At 50.1% G+C, this 24,097-nt stretch overlaps 1 protein-coding gene across 1 annotated transcript in view; it reads right to left on the reverse strand.

The window, feature by feature from the left end:
* Positions 1–24,097, reverse strand: part of DNAH9 (dynein axonemal heavy chain 9) — a 159,724-nt gene that overhangs the window by 105,463 nt on the left and 30,164 nt on the right. The window contains exons 23-38 of the mRNA XM_062506548.1: positions 23,858–24,010; positions 22,805–22,930; positions 21,989–22,228; positions 20,879–21,039; positions 18,317–18,473; positions 17,477–17,581; positions 14,869–15,026; positions 14,438–14,576; positions 12,650–12,937; positions 11,747–11,957; positions 9,461–9,588; positions 8,289–8,397; positions 7,543–7,690; positions 5,686–5,860; positions 3,389–3,562; positions 1,650–1,857 (exon numbers count right to left, since the gene is read on the reverse strand). Coding sequence (XP_062362532.1) covers positions 1,650–1,857; positions 3,389–3,562; positions 5,686–5,860; positions 7,543–7,690; positions 8,289–8,397; positions 9,461–9,588; positions 11,747–11,957; positions 12,650–12,937; positions 14,438–14,576; positions 14,869–15,026; positions 17,477–17,581; positions 18,317–18,473; positions 20,879–21,039; positions 21,989–22,228; positions 22,805–22,930; positions 23,858–24,010 — 2,680 coding nt within the window. The remainder of the gene's footprint in view (positions 1–1,649; positions 1,858–3,388; positions 3,563–5,685; positions 5,861–7,542; positions 7,691–8,288; positions 8,398–9,460; positions 9,589–11,746; positions 11,958–12,649; positions 12,938–14,437; positions 14,577–14,868; positions 15,027–17,476; positions 17,582–18,316; positions 18,474–20,878; positions 21,040–21,988; positions 22,229–22,804; positions 22,931–23,857; positions 24,011–24,097) is intronic.

Consider the following 24,097-nt stretch of genomic DNA (forward strand, 5'->3'; position numbering starts at 1 on the left):
AGAGACCCCCCCGGCCTGCCCCTGAGAGCAGATGTGATCCCACAGCATGGCCCCAGGGCATGGGCTGGGCCTGTGCTGTCACCTCTGGGAGCAGGTCAGCCCCAGGGAGCAACTTCAAACTATAAAACCTTCCTGAAAATGCTTGCAGTGTTGAGAGCCTGGCAGAGCAGGGATGAAGCCAGGGACACTTATGTCCTCAGCCAGAAACAGCCCAAAGAGGGAAGGTTTAACCCCTGGTCTCCCCAAAGCTTCACAGAATCATGGAATGGGTTGGGTAGGAGTACCTTAAATATCATCTCATTATAAAACCCTGCCATGGGCAGGGACACCTCCCACTGTCCCAGGCTGCTCCCAGCCCCAGTGTCCAGCCTGGCCTTGGGCACTGCCAGGGATCCAGGGGCAGCCACAGCTGCTCTGAGGAAGTAGAAGAAGATGAGCTCAGTTGGTCAGAGCATGGTGCTAATAATGCCAAGGCTATGGATTTGATCCCCAGATGGGCCATACACTCAAGAAGTGAACTTGATGATCCTTGTGGGTCCCTTCCAACTCAAAATTATCTGTGATTTCAGGACATTTTGGTTAAACCCAGCTGCATAAAGGAAGCAGTGTGGTTTACAGTAACTCACAGTTGTAATTCAACTCAAACCAGTTTGCTTTGTTACTGGTTAATAAATACATGTTAAATTATTTTATCTCTCATTTGACACCATTCCAAAATTAGATACTTTTCAAGAATATCCTGCTTTTTCTTCATGTATGAAAAGACTATACACCAAACTTACTCGATCTCAATCTCTAACTAAATTTTTCACTGATGTTTCAAAATCCTCATCGGCGATATTCTTATGGACTTCCCTGGGGCCAGAAATTCCTTGGGGGTCTGAGTGCCCCAGGTCAGCAAGGTCTTTGCCCCTGGGGAGGGGGGTGGGACCTGCTCCATGGGACATGTTGGGCTGTGGAGGACAGGAGGAAAGCCCCAGGAAGCAGCCCTGGCTTCCAGCCTGCACATATCCATCAGCATCATCTTCACTGCTAATTGGGATGCAATTCCCATCACTGCACCCTGAGGACAGTTTGAATCCTCTCCAAAGAAACCCATTTTACTCTTCAATTCCAGCCTGTTAAAGCCACACTTCAAGTCAAATACAACCCATGAAAACCACAGCAGATTGAAGCCTGGGCTTTGGCACAGCCCTGAACCAGAGGGTTGGGGTTAAGAATGCAAATTCTCAGGTTGGAAACCATCATCTCCACAAAACCAGGGCTCTGCTGAGCAGAGTTTCACAGTGGGATTAGGAGTGTGCCCACAAGAACACGGGCAATGCACCCACGGGTCTTTCCTTGAGCTTCCCAGTGCACATCCCACCCCAAACCCCAATGGATGCCTCAGGAATGTCACAGAATCACAGAGGATCACAGAATTAATCCACCTGGAGAATACCTTTGAGATCATCGAGTCCAGCCTGTGGCCCAACACCACCCTGTCAACTAAAGCATGGCCCCGAGTGCCACATCCAGGCTTTGTCAAACACCTCCAGGGATGGTGACTCCCCCAGCTCCCTGGGCAGCCCATTCCAATGTTCCTTTCTGTGAACAATTTCTTCCTGATGTCCAAGCTGAACCCCCCCTGGTGTGGTCTAAGAGCTTACCTTGCAGCATGGCAGAGGTGGTGTAATAATTGAAGGGGACCTTCTTCACCAGGAACAGGTGGGTGTCCAGCGAGCAGAGCGTGTCCCCCAGCAGCACAGACTTGCCCGTGCCAGCAGTGCCCACCAGCAGCACGGGGCGCCGGCGCTGCAGCAGCTTGGCCACGAGGAACCGCAGGCGAACGGTCTGAGCCGTGGGCACCAGGCAGGCCTGGGGGCACAGCAGCCACCTCAGTGTCCCCAGCCCTGCCACCAATGCTGATACCTTCAGCTTTTAGCTTTTATATTTTTCAGATCCTGCACCGCATTAGCGTACAACTCTGGACTCCAGATAGAGTGTTAGTAACTCTCTTCATATTTTGGTCAGACTAAACAATCCTTCTAAGTCTGAGAACCAAGGTCAGCCTCAGGCCCCAGGAAAGTATAAACAGAAGAGAATCTGGGGAGGAGCAAACTGGGGTAAATTACTTCATTACCTGAAGCTGTAATTGGAGAATTAATCCATGATATGCAAATAGCCCAAATTTATAATTGTCTGAAATATTTGTGATCATTGTCCATCTTGGGTGTAGCTTCTGGGAGGCTTTGACTGTCCAAGGTGCATCTATTAAAGGCCTTTAATAAATCCCCACTTTATTCACTTAACTCTGCCCAGCCTGTCTTCTAGGTAGCCACTCCAAGACATCAATGCCATGATGATCTTTTGCCTTTCATTTTTATGTACCTTTTATATGTTCCCAGTATTCTCGTAATTCTTTAAGCCTGGTATCTTAGCACAGTCCTGGTATTCTGCTAGGCAAGAAGATCAAACATCCCAAGGCCTCACAGGTGGAGGCTGGAAAGCCTTACACTGTCTTGAGAAACCCCTCCAGAATACATCCTACAAACTAGGATCAAACCCATTTAGGGATAATACTGTAAAATAAAGAGATGTCACACCATTCATTGGAAATCTTTGTTAGATATGCTAATTTGCAATGTCTGTAAGATTGTATATGTGCTGTACTGAGGGTGTGCATTTCAACATATTCCACCTCGATAAATTGTTGCACCATAAAGATCCTTATTAAATACTGAGGTAAAACTCCTTTTAGATCCCTTAACTGTGTCTGACTCAATTCTAGGACCAAGAAAAGACATCACCACCACCCCACAGCCACCTCCTGGGGGAGCCAGGAATGAGCCAGGTGAGCCCAGCTTCCAGGCTGCACTAGGGAAGGGATGATCTGCTGCTGCCAGGCATTAAAATCCATCTTTGCAGCTGAACCCCTGGAAGCAGCATCTGGATCCCCCCACAGAATCACACCTTGCTAAAACAGTGATGATTTTTACAAGTCATCTGCTCACTGTGGCACTTTAAAAAACAGAGAAGTGCAACTGGCAACGACAATTCACTACCTGAGGAACTCTTTTCTTGGCCCAAACATCAACTCATCTCTGTTTGCAGCCACAGAGAATGACAACAGGTCATGGTGTCTCAGAGGCTTTGTCCCTGCCCTGTCTCACCACTTCTCTCTGGGCACAGCAGCTCCCTGCCCCTCCTGTACGTCACTCATGTTTGGAAGATGGATGGAGGCTGTGCTGTTACAGTCACAGCACAGCAAAAAAGATGGGTGATTTAGTTGTATCCCATAAAGAATTCCATCAGTGCCTGATCTTTCACCAGACTTCATTGAAACACCCACGTTCAGTCACTAAAACACAGGAACTCCTCCGGCCCAGCTCCTGCTCTGGTCACCTACCTGAAGTGGCACCTCTGGATCCAATTCAAACTGGGGAATAAGTTTAGACCAAGGCTCAAACTTCTTTGTTTCTGGATCAACATAAAAGTCAAAGACTGTGCCCTGAGAAGGAAACTTGATTGTCTTGAATTCTGCCACCCACCACTTGCTGAACTCCACTCTGTAGTCCACGAGCTGCAGGACAAAAAGAGGAGAAAATTGGCAAATCTGGAGAAAGTCATTAGAGATGGAGAATGTTATTTATCCCAGTCCACCAGAGTGGGATTAGTCCTTAAAATATTCTACAGCATAACAATCTTATCCTTTTCCCTATTATTAAGTCTAATTTTTCATTTTCTTCATTTTTTCTCATCACTCCTATTTATTCCCCTAAATAACTCATGGTCTGTGTTGTTCACTCCTAGTGTGTCTGAGATTAGACAGAGGGATCAATTTGAAAAAGAGAAATACGTGCCTATGACTAAACAGACACTTGATTGATTTTTGGTGCCTACTTCTTCCAGCAGACAAGGACACCACATCCATCTCCATCCGTGGCCATGGATAGTCAGAGCATGCATACCAAATCTCTTCCTCATAAATCACACCATCCTGCAAACACTTAGTTGTTGTTTTCTGGCCTCTTTTCAAGCAGGAGCAGCGGAACTGCAGACCCCAGTTCAGCGAAGAATGGGAGAGGGACTGCTGCCATAGGGCCCAGCAAGCTCCTGCTTTCCTCCCTTCTATCTCTCCATGCATGAAGATTTTAAAGAATCTAAACTTTTTATTGGGAGCTGGGGTGTCAGTTTTTGCTTTAGACACTGAGTTGGGATTTGCAAAATGTGCTTAGTCCCCTTCCCTGCATTGGGTGTCCTCTGTGAAACTGAGCCAGCCACTGTCTGAACCCTTCCCATGCAGAGCACAGGGACTGCAGCCTCAGCCCTGGGGAGAAACATGGGGGGAGGGAGGGGGAAAGTGGTGCTAAAAAGATGTCTGGGAGAGAGCAGATGCATCACTGAGCCAGTTTTAGCAGCACAGTTTGTTCCTGGGGCATCTCTATTAAGTGTCTCCTCCCCATAGCCACCCCACAGGTTTTTGGGACCAGGTGGGACCAAGGACTGCTCAGCCTCCCTCAGGAAACCTGGCTTTGAACTGAGTGTCCTCTGCAGAACTCCCTGAGCCACACACATCAAAAGACCAGAGGATTTGGAAAACACATTATTAGCATCCAGGATTTTGCAGTCTCGTGCTACCCAGGGAGGCAGAATGACTGTAATCTCCTTTCTGCTGTTGTCACAACTCCTGAGGCCGGCAGCAGAAAAGGGATGTGCAGTGCTGCTAAAAGCTTTCTCACAGTGGTACCTCGTCCTGCTCACAGTGCTGGAGGGGCTGAGCCCTTAAGTGGAGCAGCCAGCCCCAGCTCTATTGCCAGAACGGTGTCGAGCTCAAACTGCTTCCTTAACAAAAAGCCCATATGGATTTATGCTAATTCCAGAGCCTGGAAATGGCAAATCTATCATCTGTTTTTATAGCGGGGCACTGCTCCCCACCAACAAACGCCGAGCAGTGGGAAGCCTTCCAGCCTGTTTCTCCTGACATTTCAACAGCAAAAGGTCACCAGGAAGGGCACCTTCAGCAGGGAGCAATAAACAGCTTTTATATTGGATCATTTTTCATCGGGCTCCCCCTCGCTCGGACGCTGTGCGCTCACGCTCTCCTCCATGACATTTACAGAGCAGCACAGGCAGCAACGCCCAGAACCCTCCCAGAGGGATGCTGAGCCTGCTCCCAGCTCCTCCTGCCCCACACCCAGCTGTGCCAAGGCCCTGCCGTGCCAGGACTAGCTGCTATGAATTGGGAATGCCATGTCCAAGTGCCACCAGCCATGCTCCAGCCAGAGGGAGGGGGTGAAGTTCCTCTGCTGAGGCAGCAGCTTGTGCTGCTGGGCAAGGGCCAGCCCTGGTCCCCAGGCTTGACTTGAAACTCACCCTGCACTGGCAGAACCAAGGCTGTGGTTTTCCCAACTGGCACAGGGAATGGAGGGTTAAACCCTCCACAAAGACCAGGAAAACGGGTCTTGTTCTCCATCTCCTCAAGGTGATGGCACCCAGGGAGCACCATGCTGAGCTTGGCCATTCTCCAGGTGTTACTCCCTGAATAATGAGGCCTTTCATCAAAGGGATTGTTTAGTTGAGGTTTCCAGGTCAAACAGCATCACTGACAGAGCTTTGTGTCTGGGAAATTAGAAAAAAAGTAGGGAAAAAAAATAGCGATGAAAGGTCTTTTGAAAAATGCTGATGTGGCACCTCCCTTCTTACCTGGTCCTGGAACATGGACCCACCAAAGGCCCAGACAGCAGCAAAGACAAAGTAAAGTTCATAAAGCTCCTTGGGACAGTCAGGAGGTGTGTTGTCCTCTGTCAGGAGACATTCCAGGAGGTAACACAGCATCTGAACCATGCTCTGCTCAGGAATGGGAATAATTTTCTTAAATCTGAGGGATGGAAATGGAAAACATAATTGGGAAATAGAGTTGGGTGAAGCATCAGGGTTGCTCACAGCCCAGGAAAGCAAGGCAGGAATGCTTTTCCAGCCATCAGCATTATCCCTGTCAGCACTGGGTGTTTCATTCCCTGGAAAAGCACTAACTAAGGAGAGCACCCATCCTCTGCCTGGCCCCACTGGCACTGCCACACACACACACGTAATAACAGTAATCAGAAGTTTCAGGCATTTAAAAACTTTGATCCTCTTGAAAGAAGTAAAATGAAGGAGTTGCTAAAGGCAATGATTTCCTGGGAGCACGAGGAGTTCAAAAGCAGTCAAATAGAGCAGTAATAAAATAAAACCTTTCATCTTGCCATTTTACATTCGTTTAAGCTACACTTACAGAATTCCAAACTAATATTGTAGCAGCACTGAAGTCCTCCATAAAGTAATTAGAGCTATTTGAAAGGTTGGTTCTACAATTTCTGAATTAAGCAAGCTACCAAAATACTCAGCTCGGGGCTGGTGCAGCTAATCCTGGGGATTTCATGGTCTGACAATTGCTCAGCAGAGAGAGCTGGAGATGCTCGATGGGCTTTGCTGCCAAGAGCTTTAAAGTTTGGGCACCCAGAGAGCTGCTCCCCAGCAAGATTCCCACCTCCCAGTCCCAAAGAGCAAAACTTGCACTCAAGCAGCTCCACCTGACTCCTCCTTGTTGGGGCTGATGGTGCCCAGGTTTGGTTGTTCACTGAATTTTCATTTTCTTTTTTTTTTTTTTTTTTTAATGAAACTGCAGGTATGGGGAATAAGCAGAGGATGGAGAACCACACAGTCTGGGCTGGAAGGGAACTTTTACAAGTAATCTAATTCCAGCCCCCTGCCATGGGCAAGGACATCTACTATCCCAGGGTGCTCCAAGCCCCATCCAACCTGACCTTGGATACTTCCAGGGATCCAGGGGCAGCCACAGCTGCTCTGGGCACCCTGTGCCAGGGCCTCACCTCCTTCACAGCCAAGAATTTCTTCCTAATACCTAAGCTAAATTTCCCCTGTTCAGTTTAAAAGCATCGCTCCTTGTCCATTCAGTGGTCCGTGTCCAGCCATGGAACACACCCAGGCTGGATGCTCACACAGAGGGACTCAGCTGAAGCTCGAATGCTTCAGGAAAGAAATCCAAGACAGTACTTCCTCTGGAGCAATCCCACCCTCTCACACAATACCAGCTTCCTCCTTTTCCCCAAGGGGCAGGAAAAGATGAGGGGAGAGGATAAAAGAGGATCCGGTCTGCATCTTCCACACTTTCATTCAGCAGTGATCTCAAATCTGCTCTACCGACCCAAAACATGTGCAGTGAACTTGGGTCTGGCCTGACACCTCAGGACACTGGAAAGACTCTCCCTTTAGGATCTCATGGATTTAATTTCCAAGAGATACAGGACTGATACAAGCTCAGAAGCCATCAAATCAATATCCAAGGAGAAGCAGGTCAGACCAACCAAGGATGGACAGGAGTGACAGCTGCCCCCTCACCCCTGGAGGAACCCCTCACAGTTCCCTGGAGCTGGAGCCAATGACACCCAGGGCTCCTGGGGACAAGGAGGACCCTGGCCAGCCCTGGAGTACAGCTGGTCTGGGAGGTGGTGACTGCCTGCCCTCGCCAGGGGAGACACAAGCACGCTGCAGTGGTACCTGGTTCGGAGGGTGTCCAGGCAGACGGGCAGGTACTTGTCAAACAGAATGGTCAGGTTGGCTCTCTCAGACTGCACCTCTCGCCTGTCAATCCAGCTGCTCACAGGGGCATTCCAGCCCAGATCCGAGGGGTTGATGTACAGGATGCCTCGAGGTGCACGAGAAGAGGGAAGAGTAAGGACACAGCAGCGACTCTCCCTTTTTCCATCAGAAACTTCCAACTACTCTCAAACAACTGAAATCTGTCAAATACACCTGGCCCCTCATCACCTGCCCCCTCCTCCTGCCCCACTGCAGAAAACAAGCATTAACAGTGAAGGGATGTAACTCAGAAAACATCTCATGAGGTTTCTCAAACCCTGCCCAAATTTAGAACATGGTGTTGCTGAGCCATGTTATTGCCCCAGACACCAGGAGATACCTTCATTCCCTGTTCCCATGCACTGCTCCAAAAGATCAGGAGCTCTTTGGGATAGAAACTGCTCTCTAGGTCCACAGAGAGCTGGGCAGGAGTCTTCTCTCAGCAGTGCTGCAGCCATGGCCCCACAGCAGCAGCAGGAACACTCTGAGTACATCCCCAAGACAATGACAGACCCCATGGGGGCTCAGGATCCTCAGTGTGTCCATGAGCTTCACGAATACACCCTGCACACCATAGGCAGCCTGGTAGCTTTCAGAGGGACCCAGCTGACTGGCACCAGCCCCAGGTGGCACCTGCAGCAAGGTGCAGCTCAGGCAGGACTCACCTGCCCGGGACACGGTGGCCGGGGTGGCCGTGCGCAGGTGGCTGATCTCAAACAGCAGCCTCATGGTGGGGTTCAGAGGGATCCTCTCATTGCTGGCCAGGGTCAGCACCTGCATGTGCAGACAGACAGACAGACACACACCCTCAAGCTCTCCCAGGAACAGGAATGGAGAGCATTTAGCATTTGGCACTGCTGAGCTTGGCTGTCCCTCCCAGCTCCTTGAGGCACAGCAGCAAAGGGCTGCAGCCCCAGCTGGCTGCAGCAGGACAAGGGGTAATTGTGCCCCTCTGCCTCGTTCAGGTGAGACTCCACCTGCAGAGCTGCCCCAGCCCTGGGGTCCAGCACAGGCAGGACCTGGAGCTGCTGGAGAGATCCAGAGGAGGCTCCAGGATGATCAGAGGATGGAGCAGCTCTGTTAGCTCTCAGACAGGCTGAGAAAACTGGGGTTGTTCATCCTGAAGAAGGATCTGGAATGAACTTACTGTGGCTTTTTGGTACTTGAAGGGGCTCCAAGAGAGCAGGAGAGAGACTTGGGACAAGGGATGGAGGGACAGAACACGGGGAATGGCTTCCCACTGCCAGAGGGCAGGGATGAATGGGATATTGGGAAGAAATTGTTCCCTGTGAGGGTGGGCAGGCCCTGGCACAGGGTGCCCAGAGAAGCTGTGGCTGCCCCTGGATCCCTGGCAGTGTCCACAGGACATGTCTTGGAGCAGCCTGGGATAGTGGAAGGTGTCCCAGCCCATGGCAGGGGGTGGGATGGGATGAGCTTTAAGATCCCTTCCAACCCAAACCATTCTCTGATGCCATTACATGATTTCTGACAGACATAGAATGGTCCTTCTCTCTTCCACAACCCAGAAACCAAAGCACACCCTCAGGGTGGGGAAAAGACACAGAATTATGTCCCTGCCCTACTTTTAAAGGGCCTAAAGTTAAGATCAGGACATTTGCAATTGCTCACGAGCACAACTCTTCAGAAAAGGGAAATTCCAATGGAAACAAGCTCTAAGTTATTTCCCTCATGCACCATTGCCTTTATGCAATATTGTTTGGTGTGTCTGAAGAAACACAGCTGCATTATTCCAGGAGATGTTATTACAATCTACATTTCTCCCAGGCTGAATCACACCAAACAAGGAACACCTGTTTCTTTACCTTACATCCATTACCTTATTATCATCCATCACAGTGTTAAGAGATTCAATCCACATTGGATCAATATCTCCATCCAGTACCATCCACTTGGGACCATCATGTGAGATGTTGGCCAGCTCTCTCATGATTAATGAGAACAGTCCTGGGAGGGTGACACCAATATGTTGATGAATATTGAAGTTGTCACCTGCTCTAACAGATTTTGTCAGCAACTTCCTAAAAATTATGCTTTCCCCTTAAATGTTCATAACTCTTTGCATCTGAATGTAAATAATACTATATAATGATATCTGCTTTGAAGAAAAAACTACTATCAGTTATTATCACTGAGAATGACTGTGGGCCTACATGAGCTTCACTCCCACTGAAAATCATAAGACATAGGAAAAATGAAGAGCAGATACTCAGAGGAAAAAGACCCCACAAACTACACAGTGCAGAGAAAACCATCTGAATATGCCTTGGAAAATTGTTTGAGGGGTTTTTTGTTTTTTTTTTTTTTTGTTTTTTGTTTGTTTTTTTCCTGTGGCTTGAAGTGTATCAGGAAAATCAAGATGCTTTAAACACTGGGTCATGGCTTTAGTGAGACTGAGGGGAGAACAAGCCCAGACTGACATTGAGTGACAGAACAAAATGTCAGTAAAATCAAGGAGACAGAGAATATACAGAGTCTCAAGGGGAGTAAATAATGAATGCTAGGAAGAGCGAGAAGCTGGGAACAGAGCAGAAATACTGCAGGGCAAAAGAGAGCTCCACAAAACCATCACTCTCCTCCACACGAGGAAATACCAAGGGAAAGGCTGGTCTGCATGAAGGAACATCAGGCAAACATTAAAAACAACCTCTCTTCTGGTGAATTGTGACAGGCATGCTTTTTGTTTCTCCAGGACCAGCTGTTCCCTCGTGACCCAGGTCAGGAACCGCCGGTGGCATTGCATGACCGCAACAAAGCTTGTGCCCAAGAAATGCAGAACAGCTCAGCTGCCACAGCTACGAGCTGGGGTCAGAGATAACACCTCCCTGCTCTGCCTGGACTCCATCCCTCATGCTGGACACAGCCTGACAACCGCTCCAGCAGTCAGTGGCAGCAACAGCTCCTGCCTGGGAGCATCACATCACAGCAGCCAGAGGGAAGTGCCCCTCTCCTGGCCTTGGGCATCCACACCACAGAGACGTCTTGGGATTTGAAAGAAGACTTTGGTTCTACAAATAACACATTAAGGATTCTCTTGCGGGACCTTTTTCCACCTAAGACGTGGAAACATTCCAGCTGCTGGCAGTGAAATGGGTGACAGGATGAACTCGGGAAGAGGAAAAGGACCTGATCTGTAAGAGGATACATCCTCTCTTGTCAGGCTGTGCTGAAAATGGTCTGGCTGCTCTTTGACATCAAGAAACAACATTTTCAGGAATGGTTAATGCAGGAATTATCTGCCTTGAGCCATCAGAGAGGAGTCCTTTAAGTTATCTTGAAACATTAGAGAATTGAGAAGAGCCACCTGCCAATGTCTCTTCTGCTGTCCAGTGCCACCCACAGTCCCTGATCCACAATCCCCAATGTGCAGCTCACTCTGCAGGGTGCTGCCTGCATCCCACACTTCCCTCTGTCACTTTGATTTAGGGTCCTCAATCACAATTAAAAAGAAATTAACCCAGGCACTGGAGCAGAGCAGGGGGCAGGGGAGGTGGTGGCAGCTCCTCTCCTGGAGACCTCTGGCTGAGAATGATTTATGGAACCATCCTCCCTCAGCTCCCCAGACAGCCACACAGGAAATCAAAGTTGCCTTTCTGGATTAGTCACAACCCAACGTTTTCACTCCACATCTCTAAAATCTTTCAGCAGGTTTTAAATGCTCATCTCATCCTCCTCAGGAGCAATCAGCATCAACAGCCTGGCAAACGCCATGTGCTAGAGATCAGGCAGGGATATTCTGTGGAAAAACACTTCTCAAAGGCTTCTGGGAGTGACAGGAACCTGGTGATGGCACTTTTGGGGGCCCCAGTGCAAAGCTCAGAGCAGGAGGGAATCCTGTTCCATCAGCAGCCCAGCCCAAAACCAACCTGCCCTGGTTAGGAATTGAGAAATATTAATGGACATGATTATTATCCTTATGGCAAAAGGATCAATTCCCAAAATCTGTGACACCCTACATGTCCTTCAACAGCAAACCCTGACACAGCTGGGAGCAGCACCTGGGCTGTGAGACCTGCATACAGTGACCCATCCTCCTGCTGCCACTCAGGAGCTTCATTAATAATACCCTTTTGATCTCCAAATTCAGCCATGAAGAGACATTTACCATCTTTCCACTCTCTCGTTGCTGGGTTAATGATGCCAAAAAGCTCATCATTGGTGACTGCCTTGGGGTTGAGGTCTGTCCACACAGGACGGAGCTTCATTCTCTGGTAGCTCTTGTGCAGGGACCTCAGCACCTGAGACTTGCCTGTGCCTGCAGCTCCCACCACGAACACGGAGTGCCGGACACTCAACAGCTCCTCCAGCTGCACCACCTGGGGAAACACCCCCAGAGCTCAGACAGAGATGCCAAACTGAAGTTCAGATGTGCAAAACCTGGGATAGTACAAGGAGTCCTTGCCCATGATGGGGGAGTTGCAATGAGATGTCCTTTCAGGTCCCTTCCAACCCAAACCATTCTGTGAAATTAGCTCTCATTGGGCCTCTTGCATAGAAATTCATGAACCAGACACACAAAGGGATTGGTGTTTGGTCTGACCACTGCAACAGTGATGGGTGAAATCCTGAGCAGGCAGACAAACCTCCAGCACTGTTCACATGTGAGAGCCTCCAGCCAAGGAGGTTCAGCACTCCAGGTGCTGCATGTACACGAGCCTACAAGAGTCAGGCTCTGTAAATCCAGGGAAGAGTCAGAGCTGGGTTTAGGAGCAGTCAGACCCAGCATAGCTGACTCTCCTCCATCAAGGTCTGTCTGCAAGGGGAATATTGTGGCTGCACCATCCCTGGAAGGGTCCAAGATGAGGTAGACAGGGCTTAGAAGCAACTTGGGATAATGGAAAATGTCCCTGCCTATGGCAAAGGGTGGAACAAGCTGAGCTTTAAAGTCCCTTCCAACCCAAATCATTCTGCGATTCTGTGCTTGTGCAGAGCCCTCTTTGAGGAGGCAAAGGTGGCTGAGAAAACCCAGCTGATGGTGCAGGTAGAGCAGAACAGCCCTTGGTCATACCTTGAGTACAAAGTTGTCCTCGGGCTGCAGCCGCAGCTCCAGCACAGCCTCCTTCACCACGGCCTCGAAACGCAGATCACGCTTCCGAGGCACATCCAGAGCAGGGAACAGGTCCCCAATGAGCCCCAGGAACACTGGCACGTCATCTGTCACCATCTTGGGGATGTTAAAGTCACGGAGGGAGCGCATCAGCACCTGCTCCTCGGGCCGCTCGGGGTCTGCGCGCTTCAGGGAGCCGGCCACCACCAGCACGGACTTGATGGCCCGCAGCCCCCAGTCATAGTGATCCTGCATGAGGGGGAAGAAAGAAATAAAAACAGGGGTGAGTTCGTGCCTACACAGCAGCAGGCAGGGGTAAGAACCAGCAGTCCCAGCTGCCAGAGCAATCAGCAATGGAAATGCAGCCAAATTCATTATTTGTGTAGTGGCCAGAGACCTCCAGCAGCCTGAGTTACCTGGTCTTCATTTCAGAAGGTGAGCTTCCCACCAGGGAGAGCACTAACGAGCCAAATAATTCAGCTGTTCATGCCATCACTTGGGCTCAGAGCTGGCACTAAGTCAGCAGTAGCACTTGCACTCTGGAGACCTAAGCAATTTTTTCCCTTAAAGCAGTTTGCTTGGCCTTTGTGCAGGTTAAGCAAGGCCTGCCAGAGCCCTGGATCTGCAGGAACTAGTGAGGGGTAAGGCTTGTTAGTCCATTCTGAGGCCTCAGACACCCAAATTTCTCTATCACCAGGTTCCCAGCCTAGGGATAATCCACCAAGCAGGAGCAGGAGGACACTGCTGGAAATGAATCCTAAAGAGGCACGAGAGGAACTCCCAAGCTAACAAGCAAGTCCTTTTATTTCTGCTCCATGAAGACCCTGCAGAGCACAGCCCAACAGTTTGGCTGCTTCGTGTGGGAGGCCGCAGCTCCCACAGGGCCTCCAGCTGCACAGCACAAAGCTGTGACAAGGCAGAAACCCACCCAAGCTCATGCTGGCACAGCCAAGATCAGGTTTTCCATCTGGAGTCCTGATACAACTCACCCCAGATTTGACCTATGCAGACAAGTTAAAATCTGATTAACCAAAGTTTTGCACTGGAGGTGACCTTACATGGTCAGTATTTGTTGAAACAGAATATTTATATATTCAGTTGGACTAAGAGAGGAACCGCCATCATGATCCCCTTGCAGGCAGGAGACTCAATAGGAACTAAGAACTGGAAAGCAAAGGGTCACTGAGTACTGCCCCAACCAGGGTGGCATTTGAGGCTTTTGAAAAATCTCTCACACTAATGCAGCTGGTCAAGTGCTTCTGTCCCTGCAGATCCTCCAGGAGAGCAGTTTGAAAATGTCATTGCTCTGGTGATCACAAACCCTCCCTTCTCCCAGCAGCTGCCACAAAGGCAGTCAGTGACTGAAAGCTGTGAAGCTTCAGCCATGGAGGTGCATGGCAGTGTCACATCCCTGATTTTGGGTTTGGGGGGATCTAGAGCAGTGTCACATCCCTGATTTTGGGGATCTAGAGCAGAGTGTCACATCCCTGATTTGGGAGGGATCTAGAGCAGTGTCACATCCCTGATTTTGGGTTTGGGGGGGGATCTAGAGCAGAGTGTCACATCCTTGATTTTGGGGGGGTCTAGAGCAGAGTGTCACATCCTTGATTTTGGGGGGGTCTAGAGCAGAGTGTCACATCCCTGATTTTGGGGGGTCTAGAGCAGAGTGTCACATCCCTGATCTGGGAGGGATCTAGAGCAGTGTCACATCCCTGATTTTGGGGTTCCAGAGCACAGCAGATGGCTCACCTGCTTGGACAGGAGCTCCTTGCAGAGTTGATAGAGCGTGATGAACTTCCTGGCTAAGGCCCGGGCCTCGAGGAAGCCCTCAGCCACCAACATAATCTCACAGATGAGCTCAAAGTCTGGCACAACCATTGCACAGGGCCTAGGGAGACAGGCAGGAGAAGAGTGAAGAGCACGTATCAACTACAGAGCTCGAGGGCAGTGGATTTATAGCTTTATCTTGCAGGTTCTCTCCAGTGAGCCACTGGAGACTCTCCCAGTCTGCACACACTGCCTTTCCCATGGTACAGCTCCCTTGTCCTCCCTGTGCATTCCCTGATCCAGGCTTGGTTCCCAGTGTGAGTGAATTTCCCAAAAAAATGAAGCCTGGATGTTCCAAAAGACAATTTTTGTCATTTTTATTACACAGGTCACAAAACCTGACCTCGACTCACCTGAAGAGAGCTTTTAAATTCTCAGGTAGCTCGGTTCGTCCTGCATAACCAGGGTTCATGGTGATGAAAATCCCCACTGAGGGGACTAGGTTAATGTCTTCTCCCAGAAAATTGAAGGATTTCTTCTTCTCCCGGATTGCATCCTGCACACTTTTCACCTAGGAACCAAGGCAGTGCTTAGTGCTGGTGTTCAGGTATGAAAAACCCCAGACAACACTGCTGCCCTCCTTACACATGGGCCATGATAACTGGGGCTTATCTCTGCTCTGGTTTGGGTTTTTACTGACCATATAAAGGTTTCTACAACGTTTGGGGTAAATCTGTGTGTCTCCCATCATAGTCCATCTCTGACAAAGCAGAAAAGGGCTGAAGAGACTGGACAGTCAAACTAGAAGAGTTGCAAGAGTTTGATTTATAAGACACTTGGCTGGTCTTTTCTACTTGCCTGATTGCAGCTTTGTTCTTCTCATCCCCCACTTTTTAAAGAGAGTGAGTCCATTACAGCCAGACCAGTTTATTCCTCACCTTCCATTCCCATGGAGCGTGTCCATTACAGCCAGACCAGTTTATTCCTCACCTTCCATTCCCATGGAGTGAGTCCATTACAGCCAGACCAGTTTATTCCTCACCTTCCATTCCCATGGAGCGTGTCCATTACAGCCAGACCAGTTTATTCCTCACCTTCCATTCCCGTGGAGCGTGTCCATTACAGCCAGACCAGTTTATTCCTCACCTTCCATTCCCATGGAGTGAGTCCATTACAGCCAGACCAGTTTATTCCTCACCTTCCATTCCCATGGAGTGAGTCCATTACAGCCAGACCAGTTTATTCCTCACCTTCCATTCCCATGGAGTGAGTCCATTACAGCCAGACCAGTTTATTCCTCACCTTCCATTCCCATGGAGTGAGTCCATTACAGCCAGACCAGTTTATTCCTCACCTTCCATTCCCATGGAGTGAGTCCATTACAGCCAGACCAGTTTATTCCTCACCTTCCATTCCCATGGAGTGAGTCCATTACAGCCAGACCAGTTTATTCCTCACCTTCCATTCCCGTGGAGTGTGTCCATTACAGCCAGACCAGTTTATTCCTCACCTTCCATTCCCATGGAGTGAGTCCATTACAGCCAGACCAGTTTATTCCTCACCTTCCATTCCCATGGAGTGAGTCCATTACAGCCAGACCAGTTTATTCCTCACCTTCCATTCCCATGGAGTGAGTCCATTACAGCCAGACCAGTTTATTCCTCACCTTCCATTCCCATGGAGTGAGTCCATTACAGCCAGACCAGTTTATTCCTCACCTTCCATTCCCATGGAGTGAGTCCATTACAGCCAGACCAGTTTATTCCTCACCTTCCATTCCCGTGGAGTGTGTCCATTACAGCCAGACCAGTTTATTCCTCACCTTCCATTCCCATGGAGCGTGTCCATTACAGCCAGACCACCTCACTGCCCACCTTCCATTCCCACGGAGTGGATCACAGAATCACAGAATCACCAGATTGGAAGAGACCTTCCAGACCATCAAGTCCAACCTATGCCCCAACACCTCAACTAAACCATGGCACCAAATGCCACATCCAGTCTTTTTTTAAAACACATCCAGGGATGGTGACTCCACCACCTCCCCCGGCATTCCAGTATTTTAATCACCCTTTTTGTAAAAAACGTTTTCCTAAGCCTGAAACACAGCCAGGCCACCTCACTGCCCATCTTCCACTCTGGAGTCCACTCCAGCCAGACCTTCCTTCCCACCTTCCCAAGGGAGCAGTTCCTTGCAGCCAGCTCACCTCCTAGATAACACCACTTCATGAGGGAGGAATCTCTGCTGCCCTAAACTCACCCGTTTGCCACCTTACAGCAAAGCAATTAAGGGAGTTTCTCTGTTCGAGGACCCGCACCGACAGGAGCTGCATGACTAAGGCAGCCAATTAACATCGCCATGGTTACCCTCTAATAGCAGAGAGGCGATGATGGAGTGGCATCCCTGCTCAGACACCACCTCCAGCCAGCAGCCAGGGAATCATTAGCAGCTGAGTCATATCTGGGCTTCTTTTGTTCAGCTTCCCCTTTTATTTTAAGATCGTCAAAGACGTTTTTCAATGACAGCTTTAAACTAGAACCTGATGGAAGGGAAATCGAGAGGGAACACACACAAACACCTGTACCTGCCTGGGATTTCTTTGGGACATCACATGAGGTACAATGATGAGAGAAACAGAGATGAGAATGAGGAGTTCGTGGAGGGGTTCAGAACAATTCCTTTAACCAAAACATTTACGGAAACTTCTGGGCTCTAGACTTTAATTTCTGCAATGCCAAGCCCCAAAGCAGGTCTAGGAAGAATTCAGCACCTCAGTCAAAACACTGGAATATCAAAACCTGAACTCACAGCTGACACTTGGAACCAGAAAAACTTTGATATTTTGGCAACTCAGTTTTCATCACTGAAGTCCCCCAAGATTCAAACCCTTCTGTTCTGGCCCTGTGGGAGGAAGGGAAAGGGAAAGGGAAAGGGAAAGGGAAAGGGAAAGGGAAAGGGAAAGGGAAAGGGAAAGGGAAAGGGGCTGGCTTGTGTTTATCCACAAGCTTTTCTCCACTTACCTGTACAGCAACCACAGAAAGGACCTCGACTGAGATCCTGTTAAATTCATCAAAACAGCCCCAGGCTCCTGTCTGGGAAAGGCCTTTGTAAATATTCCCACATGACTGAAAAGAAAAAAAAATAATAAAATTATGAGAGTGAAATCACAAACAGAATCAACTCCAGCAAAAAATTGAATTTATTTCCCTGCCTGTTTATTTATAGCAGTTTACAGTCTATTGTGGGTATTTAGAAAAGTGCAGAGGAGCAGCAGGCACTACTCAATTATAATATTTATAGCTCTGCACAGTTTGCCACTTGATTTGCTAATTGCACTCTTGACATCTCTGCACTCTGGTTCCATCCAAAGGTCACCTGGGCTGAGTTACCGACAGCCTCACATCCATGAGAGACCTCAGCTGGATAAAATGTAATCCAAGGCCAACAAATCCTGTGCCCATGGAGAGCACAGGGATCAGCCCCATGACCTAGTGCTGGCCTTATCCCAGGAGAGGTCTCTCCCCATGCCTGGGACAGGTACCCTGTGGGTCTGGAGGGAGGGAATGGATCAGCACAGCCTTGGTCCTGACTGAATAGGCCAGAATTTGTGAAGAATTTCATGTGGAGCCTAATTCCAGAAGGGAAGGGAAAGGTGGAGCAGGACAGAGAGCACAGCTCAGGTCTCTTCCTCCTCCAGAACTTGGTGCAAGCCTTAGAGACAGCAAGGAGGAGGAGGAGAAGAAACTGTTCTGCTGGAAGGGAGGCAGCAGGGATGTGAGGAGAGGGGATGGATCAGAGCAAGCCCAGCTGGGTAACTCCCATCCTGCAGGTTCCAGCAGCCCAGCCGAGGGGAGCAGTACCTTGTAGTCCATCTGCTCGGAGCAGTTGAACACGTACACCATGATGCCCAGGGCACGGCCCAAGTCCTTGGTGGTCTCTGTCTTGCCAGTGCCAGCAGGGCCAGCAGGGGCCCCACTCATGGTCAGGTGCAGAGACTGGGTCAGGGTGATGTAACACCTGCAAGGACAAGGGAAAAGGAGAAAGACTGAACTGGTTGCCACAGGTCACTGCAGAGCCCTGCACCCTCCTTTGGGACAGCTCTGTGCGAGCATGGCCAAGCTGAAATCCTTGTGGGCATTGACAACCACTTCTGCCCTGCTGGGACTTCTCCAGCATGCCACAGAATCAGAAAGGTTGGAAAAGACCTTCAAGATCATCAAACACAGTTATCAGGACAGCACCAACACCTTGTTCACCACTAAACCATGTCCTTTAGTGCCACATCCATGTGTTTTTTTAACAGTTTCAGGGATGGTGATTCCATCACTGCCCTAAGCAGCCTGTGCAAGGGTTTGACAACACTTCCAGTGAGTAGTTTTTTCTAATAACCAATCTGAATGTCCCCTTGATGTTGTTTCCTCTCTCCCGCCCCTTGTTCCTTGGGAACAGAGCCTGACACCCACCTGTCAGGGAGTTTCAGAGAATAAGAAGGTCCCTCCTGAGCCTCCTTTCCTCCAGGAAAGTCCCCCAGCCCCCTCAGCTGCTCCTCATCTCCCACCAGGGTCTGCCCAACTCCTTCACTCCAGGCTGTATTTGTTTGGATTGTCACACTCAGTGACATTGGGCATGTCCATGGTAGCATGAGATCAAGTCAGCTTTTCTGAAAGATCTTCCTCTGGCTCCCCAGTGCTCCTCAGACCAAAGGATCCTGTTCCCCAGCATAGTTAAATACTTGCTCTGGCCCAGGAATCATTCCACACAACACCCCCAAAGCTTTTCCATCAGGCTGATTTTGGATGCCAGGGAGGTGCCCACATGTAGGTGTCTGTACACCCTGTAGAAGTCACCATGGCCAACATGGGTGACCAGAAACACATGAGATGCTCACGGCCACTGAAGCATCACACAGAGCGGAAAGAGATGAGAAGGGATCCACAGGAGACTTGCACACATCTGTATGGGCAGCTGGAAGCCATGGGACAACTCAGAGCACCTCATGTCACTGTCTGTGTCCGCAGTGAGATGGGTACCCAGTGACAGATGTGTCCTTCAGGACAAGGTGAAAACTCTGGGACTGCAGGGTCACCTGGTCACAAGGACACCTTGTGTCCAGGCAGGCACCCACCATGAGCATCTTCACCTGGGGCTTGCATCCTGGGACCTGAGGCACACATACCCCAGGGGTAACACTGCACAGTCCCAAACCAAGTGAGATTGCAGCTCTGCCACTGGATTGCTGGGGTACGAGGGAAAACAAGAGGGGTGTGGATATCCCAAGTGAACCTCTCTTTGCCTGGCAGCTCTGTCTGCAGCTGCCTGGCACAGGCCAGCCATGAGGGAGTTCTCCTGATGCCTTAGGATTTTTGCTTTTCTACTTTTTATATTTTTTAATCCTGAAAATCTTTAGTGTATTACTCTAAAATCCATATCCAGTGTGAGCTGCTGCTTTCCCATTTTGGTCAGACACAACAATTCCTCTCTAGGCTGGGAATCAAGGACCCCTCACTGTCTCAGACCCTGATAAATGTAAACAAATGTGAATTGGGGGGAAGCAAACTTGGGGTAAATGCCTTCATTACCTGAAGCTGTAATTGGAAGGTTAACCCCTGTCTTAGGTTGCAATACAGGATGTAACCAAAAGTATGGACTCTATCACCAGCTGTTAAAACCAGGTGGAGCAGTGTTCTTTATCTCTCCCACAAGCCATCCTTCCTCCAGGAGATATCTCCTGTTAATGGCCCATTGAGTCCCACTGTGTGGCTGATAAAATCACATCATCCCCTTGGGAGATGCTCCACCCAGGGGGAGGAGCCAAGCATTTCCTACCTAGATAAAACCTGAGATTTGGAGCATCAGAGCAGCCTTTTTCCACTGGAGTCCAGAGGAAAACCAAACCCTTCTACATCATCACTGGAGCTCTGGAGGAAAATGCACCTTCTACAGGAGCACTGTGTCAACAGAACCACATCTGTCACTGCAGGAGGATGCAGCCACCATTTAATGGGACTGCTGCCAACACCCTGACTGACTGATGGGGTGTCAGCTTGGATTCTGACTCTGTCAGTGTTTTGGGCTTCTTTTTTGCAATACTGTATTTCTATTTCAATTTTTCCTAGTAAAAAATCTGGCATTCCTATTCCCATATCTTTGCCTGAGAACCCCTTAATTTCAAAGTTATAGTAATTTGGAGGGAGGGGGTTTGCATTGTCCATTTCAAAGAGAGGCTCCTGCCTTTCTTAGCAGATACCTGTCTTTCAAATCAAGACCACCCCCAATATGCAAATGAAAACCCCGTTTTCCATTTTGGATGTAACCCCTGGGGGTGCTCCATCTGCCTGAAATGTACCTGAAGGCCCCTCAATAAATAGAACTGCTTTTTATTCCCCTAGTTTGTTCTAGCCTCTGTTTTTAGGTTGCCTTACCTGTCGGTCAGGGGGGTGATGACAAGCCGGGGGGTGTTGCCCAGGTACTCGTAGCTGTAGAGGAACTGGGCGTCACAGATGCTGGCCCAGCAGTGCCGCTCCTCGTCCACCCAGCGGTGCCGCAGCTGCGACAGCCACAGGAACGCCTGGCCACTGTCTACCTGCAGCGGGCCACCAGCACGTCAGGGAGGGCAGGGCTGCCAGGCACACAGCTCAGGGGCGCAAGGGGACTGTGAGGGGGTTGTCACCAGCTATGGACTGGGAACTGCAGCAGGGTGAGGAGTTGGGGTGTTGCCCCAGCACACAGAGGGTAAAACCTAATTAGCCAGAAATCCGTGCTGGGCCTGGCTGCTCCCCCGCCCCTAGAAACACAGGCGAGGGTAAAGCCACCACCCAGCACACCCAGGGCTCCTTCCCAAGCACCTGCAGGGTGGGATATGAGACAGTAGCAAGGACAGAGTGATAAGAGGGATGGAGGGCCTCTGCTATGGAGCCAGGCTGGGAGAGCTGGGGAATTCACCTGGAGAACAGAAGGCTCCAGGGAGAGCTCAGAGCCCCTTCCAAGGTCTAAAGGGGCTCCAGGAGAGCTGGAGTGGGGCTTGGGACAAGGGCATGGAGCACCAGGACAAAGGGAAATGGCTTCCCACTGCCGGAGGGCAGGGATGGATGGGATATGGGGCAGGAATTGTTCCCTGGGAGGGTGGGCAGGCCCTGGCACAGGGTGCCCAGAGAAGCTGTGGCTGCCCCTGGATCCCTGGCAGTGCCCAAGGCCAGGTTGGACACTGGGGCTTGGAGCAGCCTGGGATAGTGGAAGGTGTCCCTGCAGGGGACATGAAGGGGGGATGAAATGAGCTTTAAGGTTCCTTCCAGTCCAAACCATTCTGGGAGTATGTGGATGACAGGGCAGTGGTGTGGCAGTGGTGGACAAATCCCAAGGGATTCCCTGTGGGCCCACACCAGAGCAAGAAAGCTGGAGAGAAGGAAAGCCCAAATGCTTTTTCTTATGGCCCTGCTGAGCCAGGCAGTGCCCCCAGTGCCTGTCCCTGGTCTGTCACTCTGTGAGCTCCCTGGCAATGCCCAGCACAGCTCACACGGAGCTGTAACACCAACCTTCTGTGCTATCATCTTTGCCACCACGTCCCGCGCGTGCACGTCAATGGTGCAGATGGTCATGATCTTCTGCCTGTCACCTTTGGAGAGCTGGCCCAGCAGCATTGTCACTAGAGTGTTCAGCTGAGCCACCTGCTTCTTGTGGTATTCCTTCATGGCCTTCTCGTAGCCTTCCTTCATCCTGGAGAAGGCCATGCCCACCTCAGCTGTCCACCAGATCTGGGTGCAGCAAAGAGCCACCTAGGGAAACAGACTGGCTCAACAGCAGGGGAACACCAGGGCTTGCTTACATCTGAGAGTGTCAGATCCATGGGGAGATCAGGGATGAAGCATCCCTGACATGAAATTAAGTTTAGTTGTGCAGTTATGCAGTCACAGCAGGCAGGAGAGCAGGGATCCATGCTACATCCATTGAAATCCCATCCTGGGCACATCCAGCAGCTGCTCATCAGTGAATGAGCCCCTTTCTCATGTCTGAACACATGGAGGGCTGAACTGGACACCATGAGGCTGCCAGAGGGACATCCAAGGGGCTCCTTCCTTCCATCAGGCCCATCAATTTGTTTTTGTTCTCTTACCTCACTGGGGGCAGGGGGTTCCTGTGACCCCTGGGGTGCAGCAGCCACTGCCAAAGTCCCCAAGCTGCATCCTGCCTGAAGCTCTGAAGAGCACAGAGCTGAGCCTGAGAATCCATCAAGAGATAGCCAGGAGAAAGGATAGCTCCCCCCCTTCCTCCCCCCTGGACAGCACAGCCAGAAACATTCCCATCCACAGCCAGAGACCCCACTGGAAGCAGGGCAAGAGCAGGGACAGTACCTGGGCAGGGTGGTCGAAGAGCCACTGGTCCCTGGGCTTGTCCTCGTATGCCGCCACAGCCGCGCTCATCCCATCCCTCACCGTGGCCCTCATGGTGTCCAGCAGGCGACTGAGCCACACCTCCACCTGCAGAAGGGGTTAAATCCATCCCAGGAACACTCCTGCTCCTCCTCAGCAATGAGGGATGGCAGGGAGGGGGACAAGCATCTCAGCTCTCCAGTCAAACAAACCCCAAGCCTCCCCCAAACTGGGGGACTCGGCCATTTCTGCTCCTGCAGCATCAGCATCTCTTTCCATACACCAAAGGAGGTTTCTGTGGAAATCCAGGTGTAGGAGGAACCAAACTGAACTCCACTGAGGAGCAATTTAGCTCAGTGTGTTCCAGCTCCAGGCCATGACAGAGTTACCTGTGGGACTGGAGCACAATCTGCCAGCAGCAAGAGAATGCTGGGAACACAATTCCTGCTGAATTTAGTATTTCACAGGCTAAGTCCTCTCTGAGAGGAGAGTTTAAATGCTAAGTGCTATCACCAGGGAGCTCAGAGCTGGTATTACCTACTTCAGCTTCCTATAATAGTCCATGGAGAAAAGTGCAGCTACATGGACAGAAAAACTGAGCAGTAATTTGATTCTTAAATTTTGTACCTCAACTCATCCTATGAAATAAGGAAGATTTGGAAAACAGGAAACAACATTTTCTTTTCAAAGGTACCTGTGCAGATATACTATGGAATTATTTAATCTGTTTTCAGTCTGCACCCCCTCCCAACTGGAGGGTAAGAGTAACCTTCAAAACATCTTTCAGAAATTAAAAGCCCAGTAAAGAATAGGCCACAGCCCTTCCTCACACCATGGGCTGTGAGGACCCATGCAGAGCAGGACTAGAGCTGTGGTGTAAGCAAGGATTAAGCTCCACACCTGGTGGAGCTTGATTCCAGCTTTTCTCATAGAGCCAGAGCAGAATTCTACAAGATCTTGGCCAAGGGTGTTCTCCCAAGGGGTGTGGGAGCAGGTTCCACCTGCAGCTCGGACAGCCAAGGGCTCCCCTCTCACCTGCCCACTGCAGTCACAGGGCTCACTGAACTGGACATACTCTTCCTCTCTACTGTACATTCCCAGGCCAACCTTGGTTGTCTTCTGCTCAGAGTCCACCTGGAATTTCAGCTTGGCCAAGTTGTCAAAGAGTTTGGAAAGGTGACGCTGCACCTGCAAAAGGGGTTGTGTAAATAAAGTGAGGGAGACAGGCAGAGCAGAGAGCAGCAAAGGTGTGACAGACTCAATCCTGCTCACTAA

The sequence above is a fragment of the Cinclus cinclus genome, chromosome 20 (assembly GCF_963662255.1).
Source record: "Cinclus cinclus chromosome 20, bCinCin1.1, whole genome shotgun sequence".
Classification (NCBI taxonomy): Eukaryota; Metazoa; Chordata; class Aves; order Passeriformes; family Cinclidae; genus Cinclus; species Cinclus cinclus.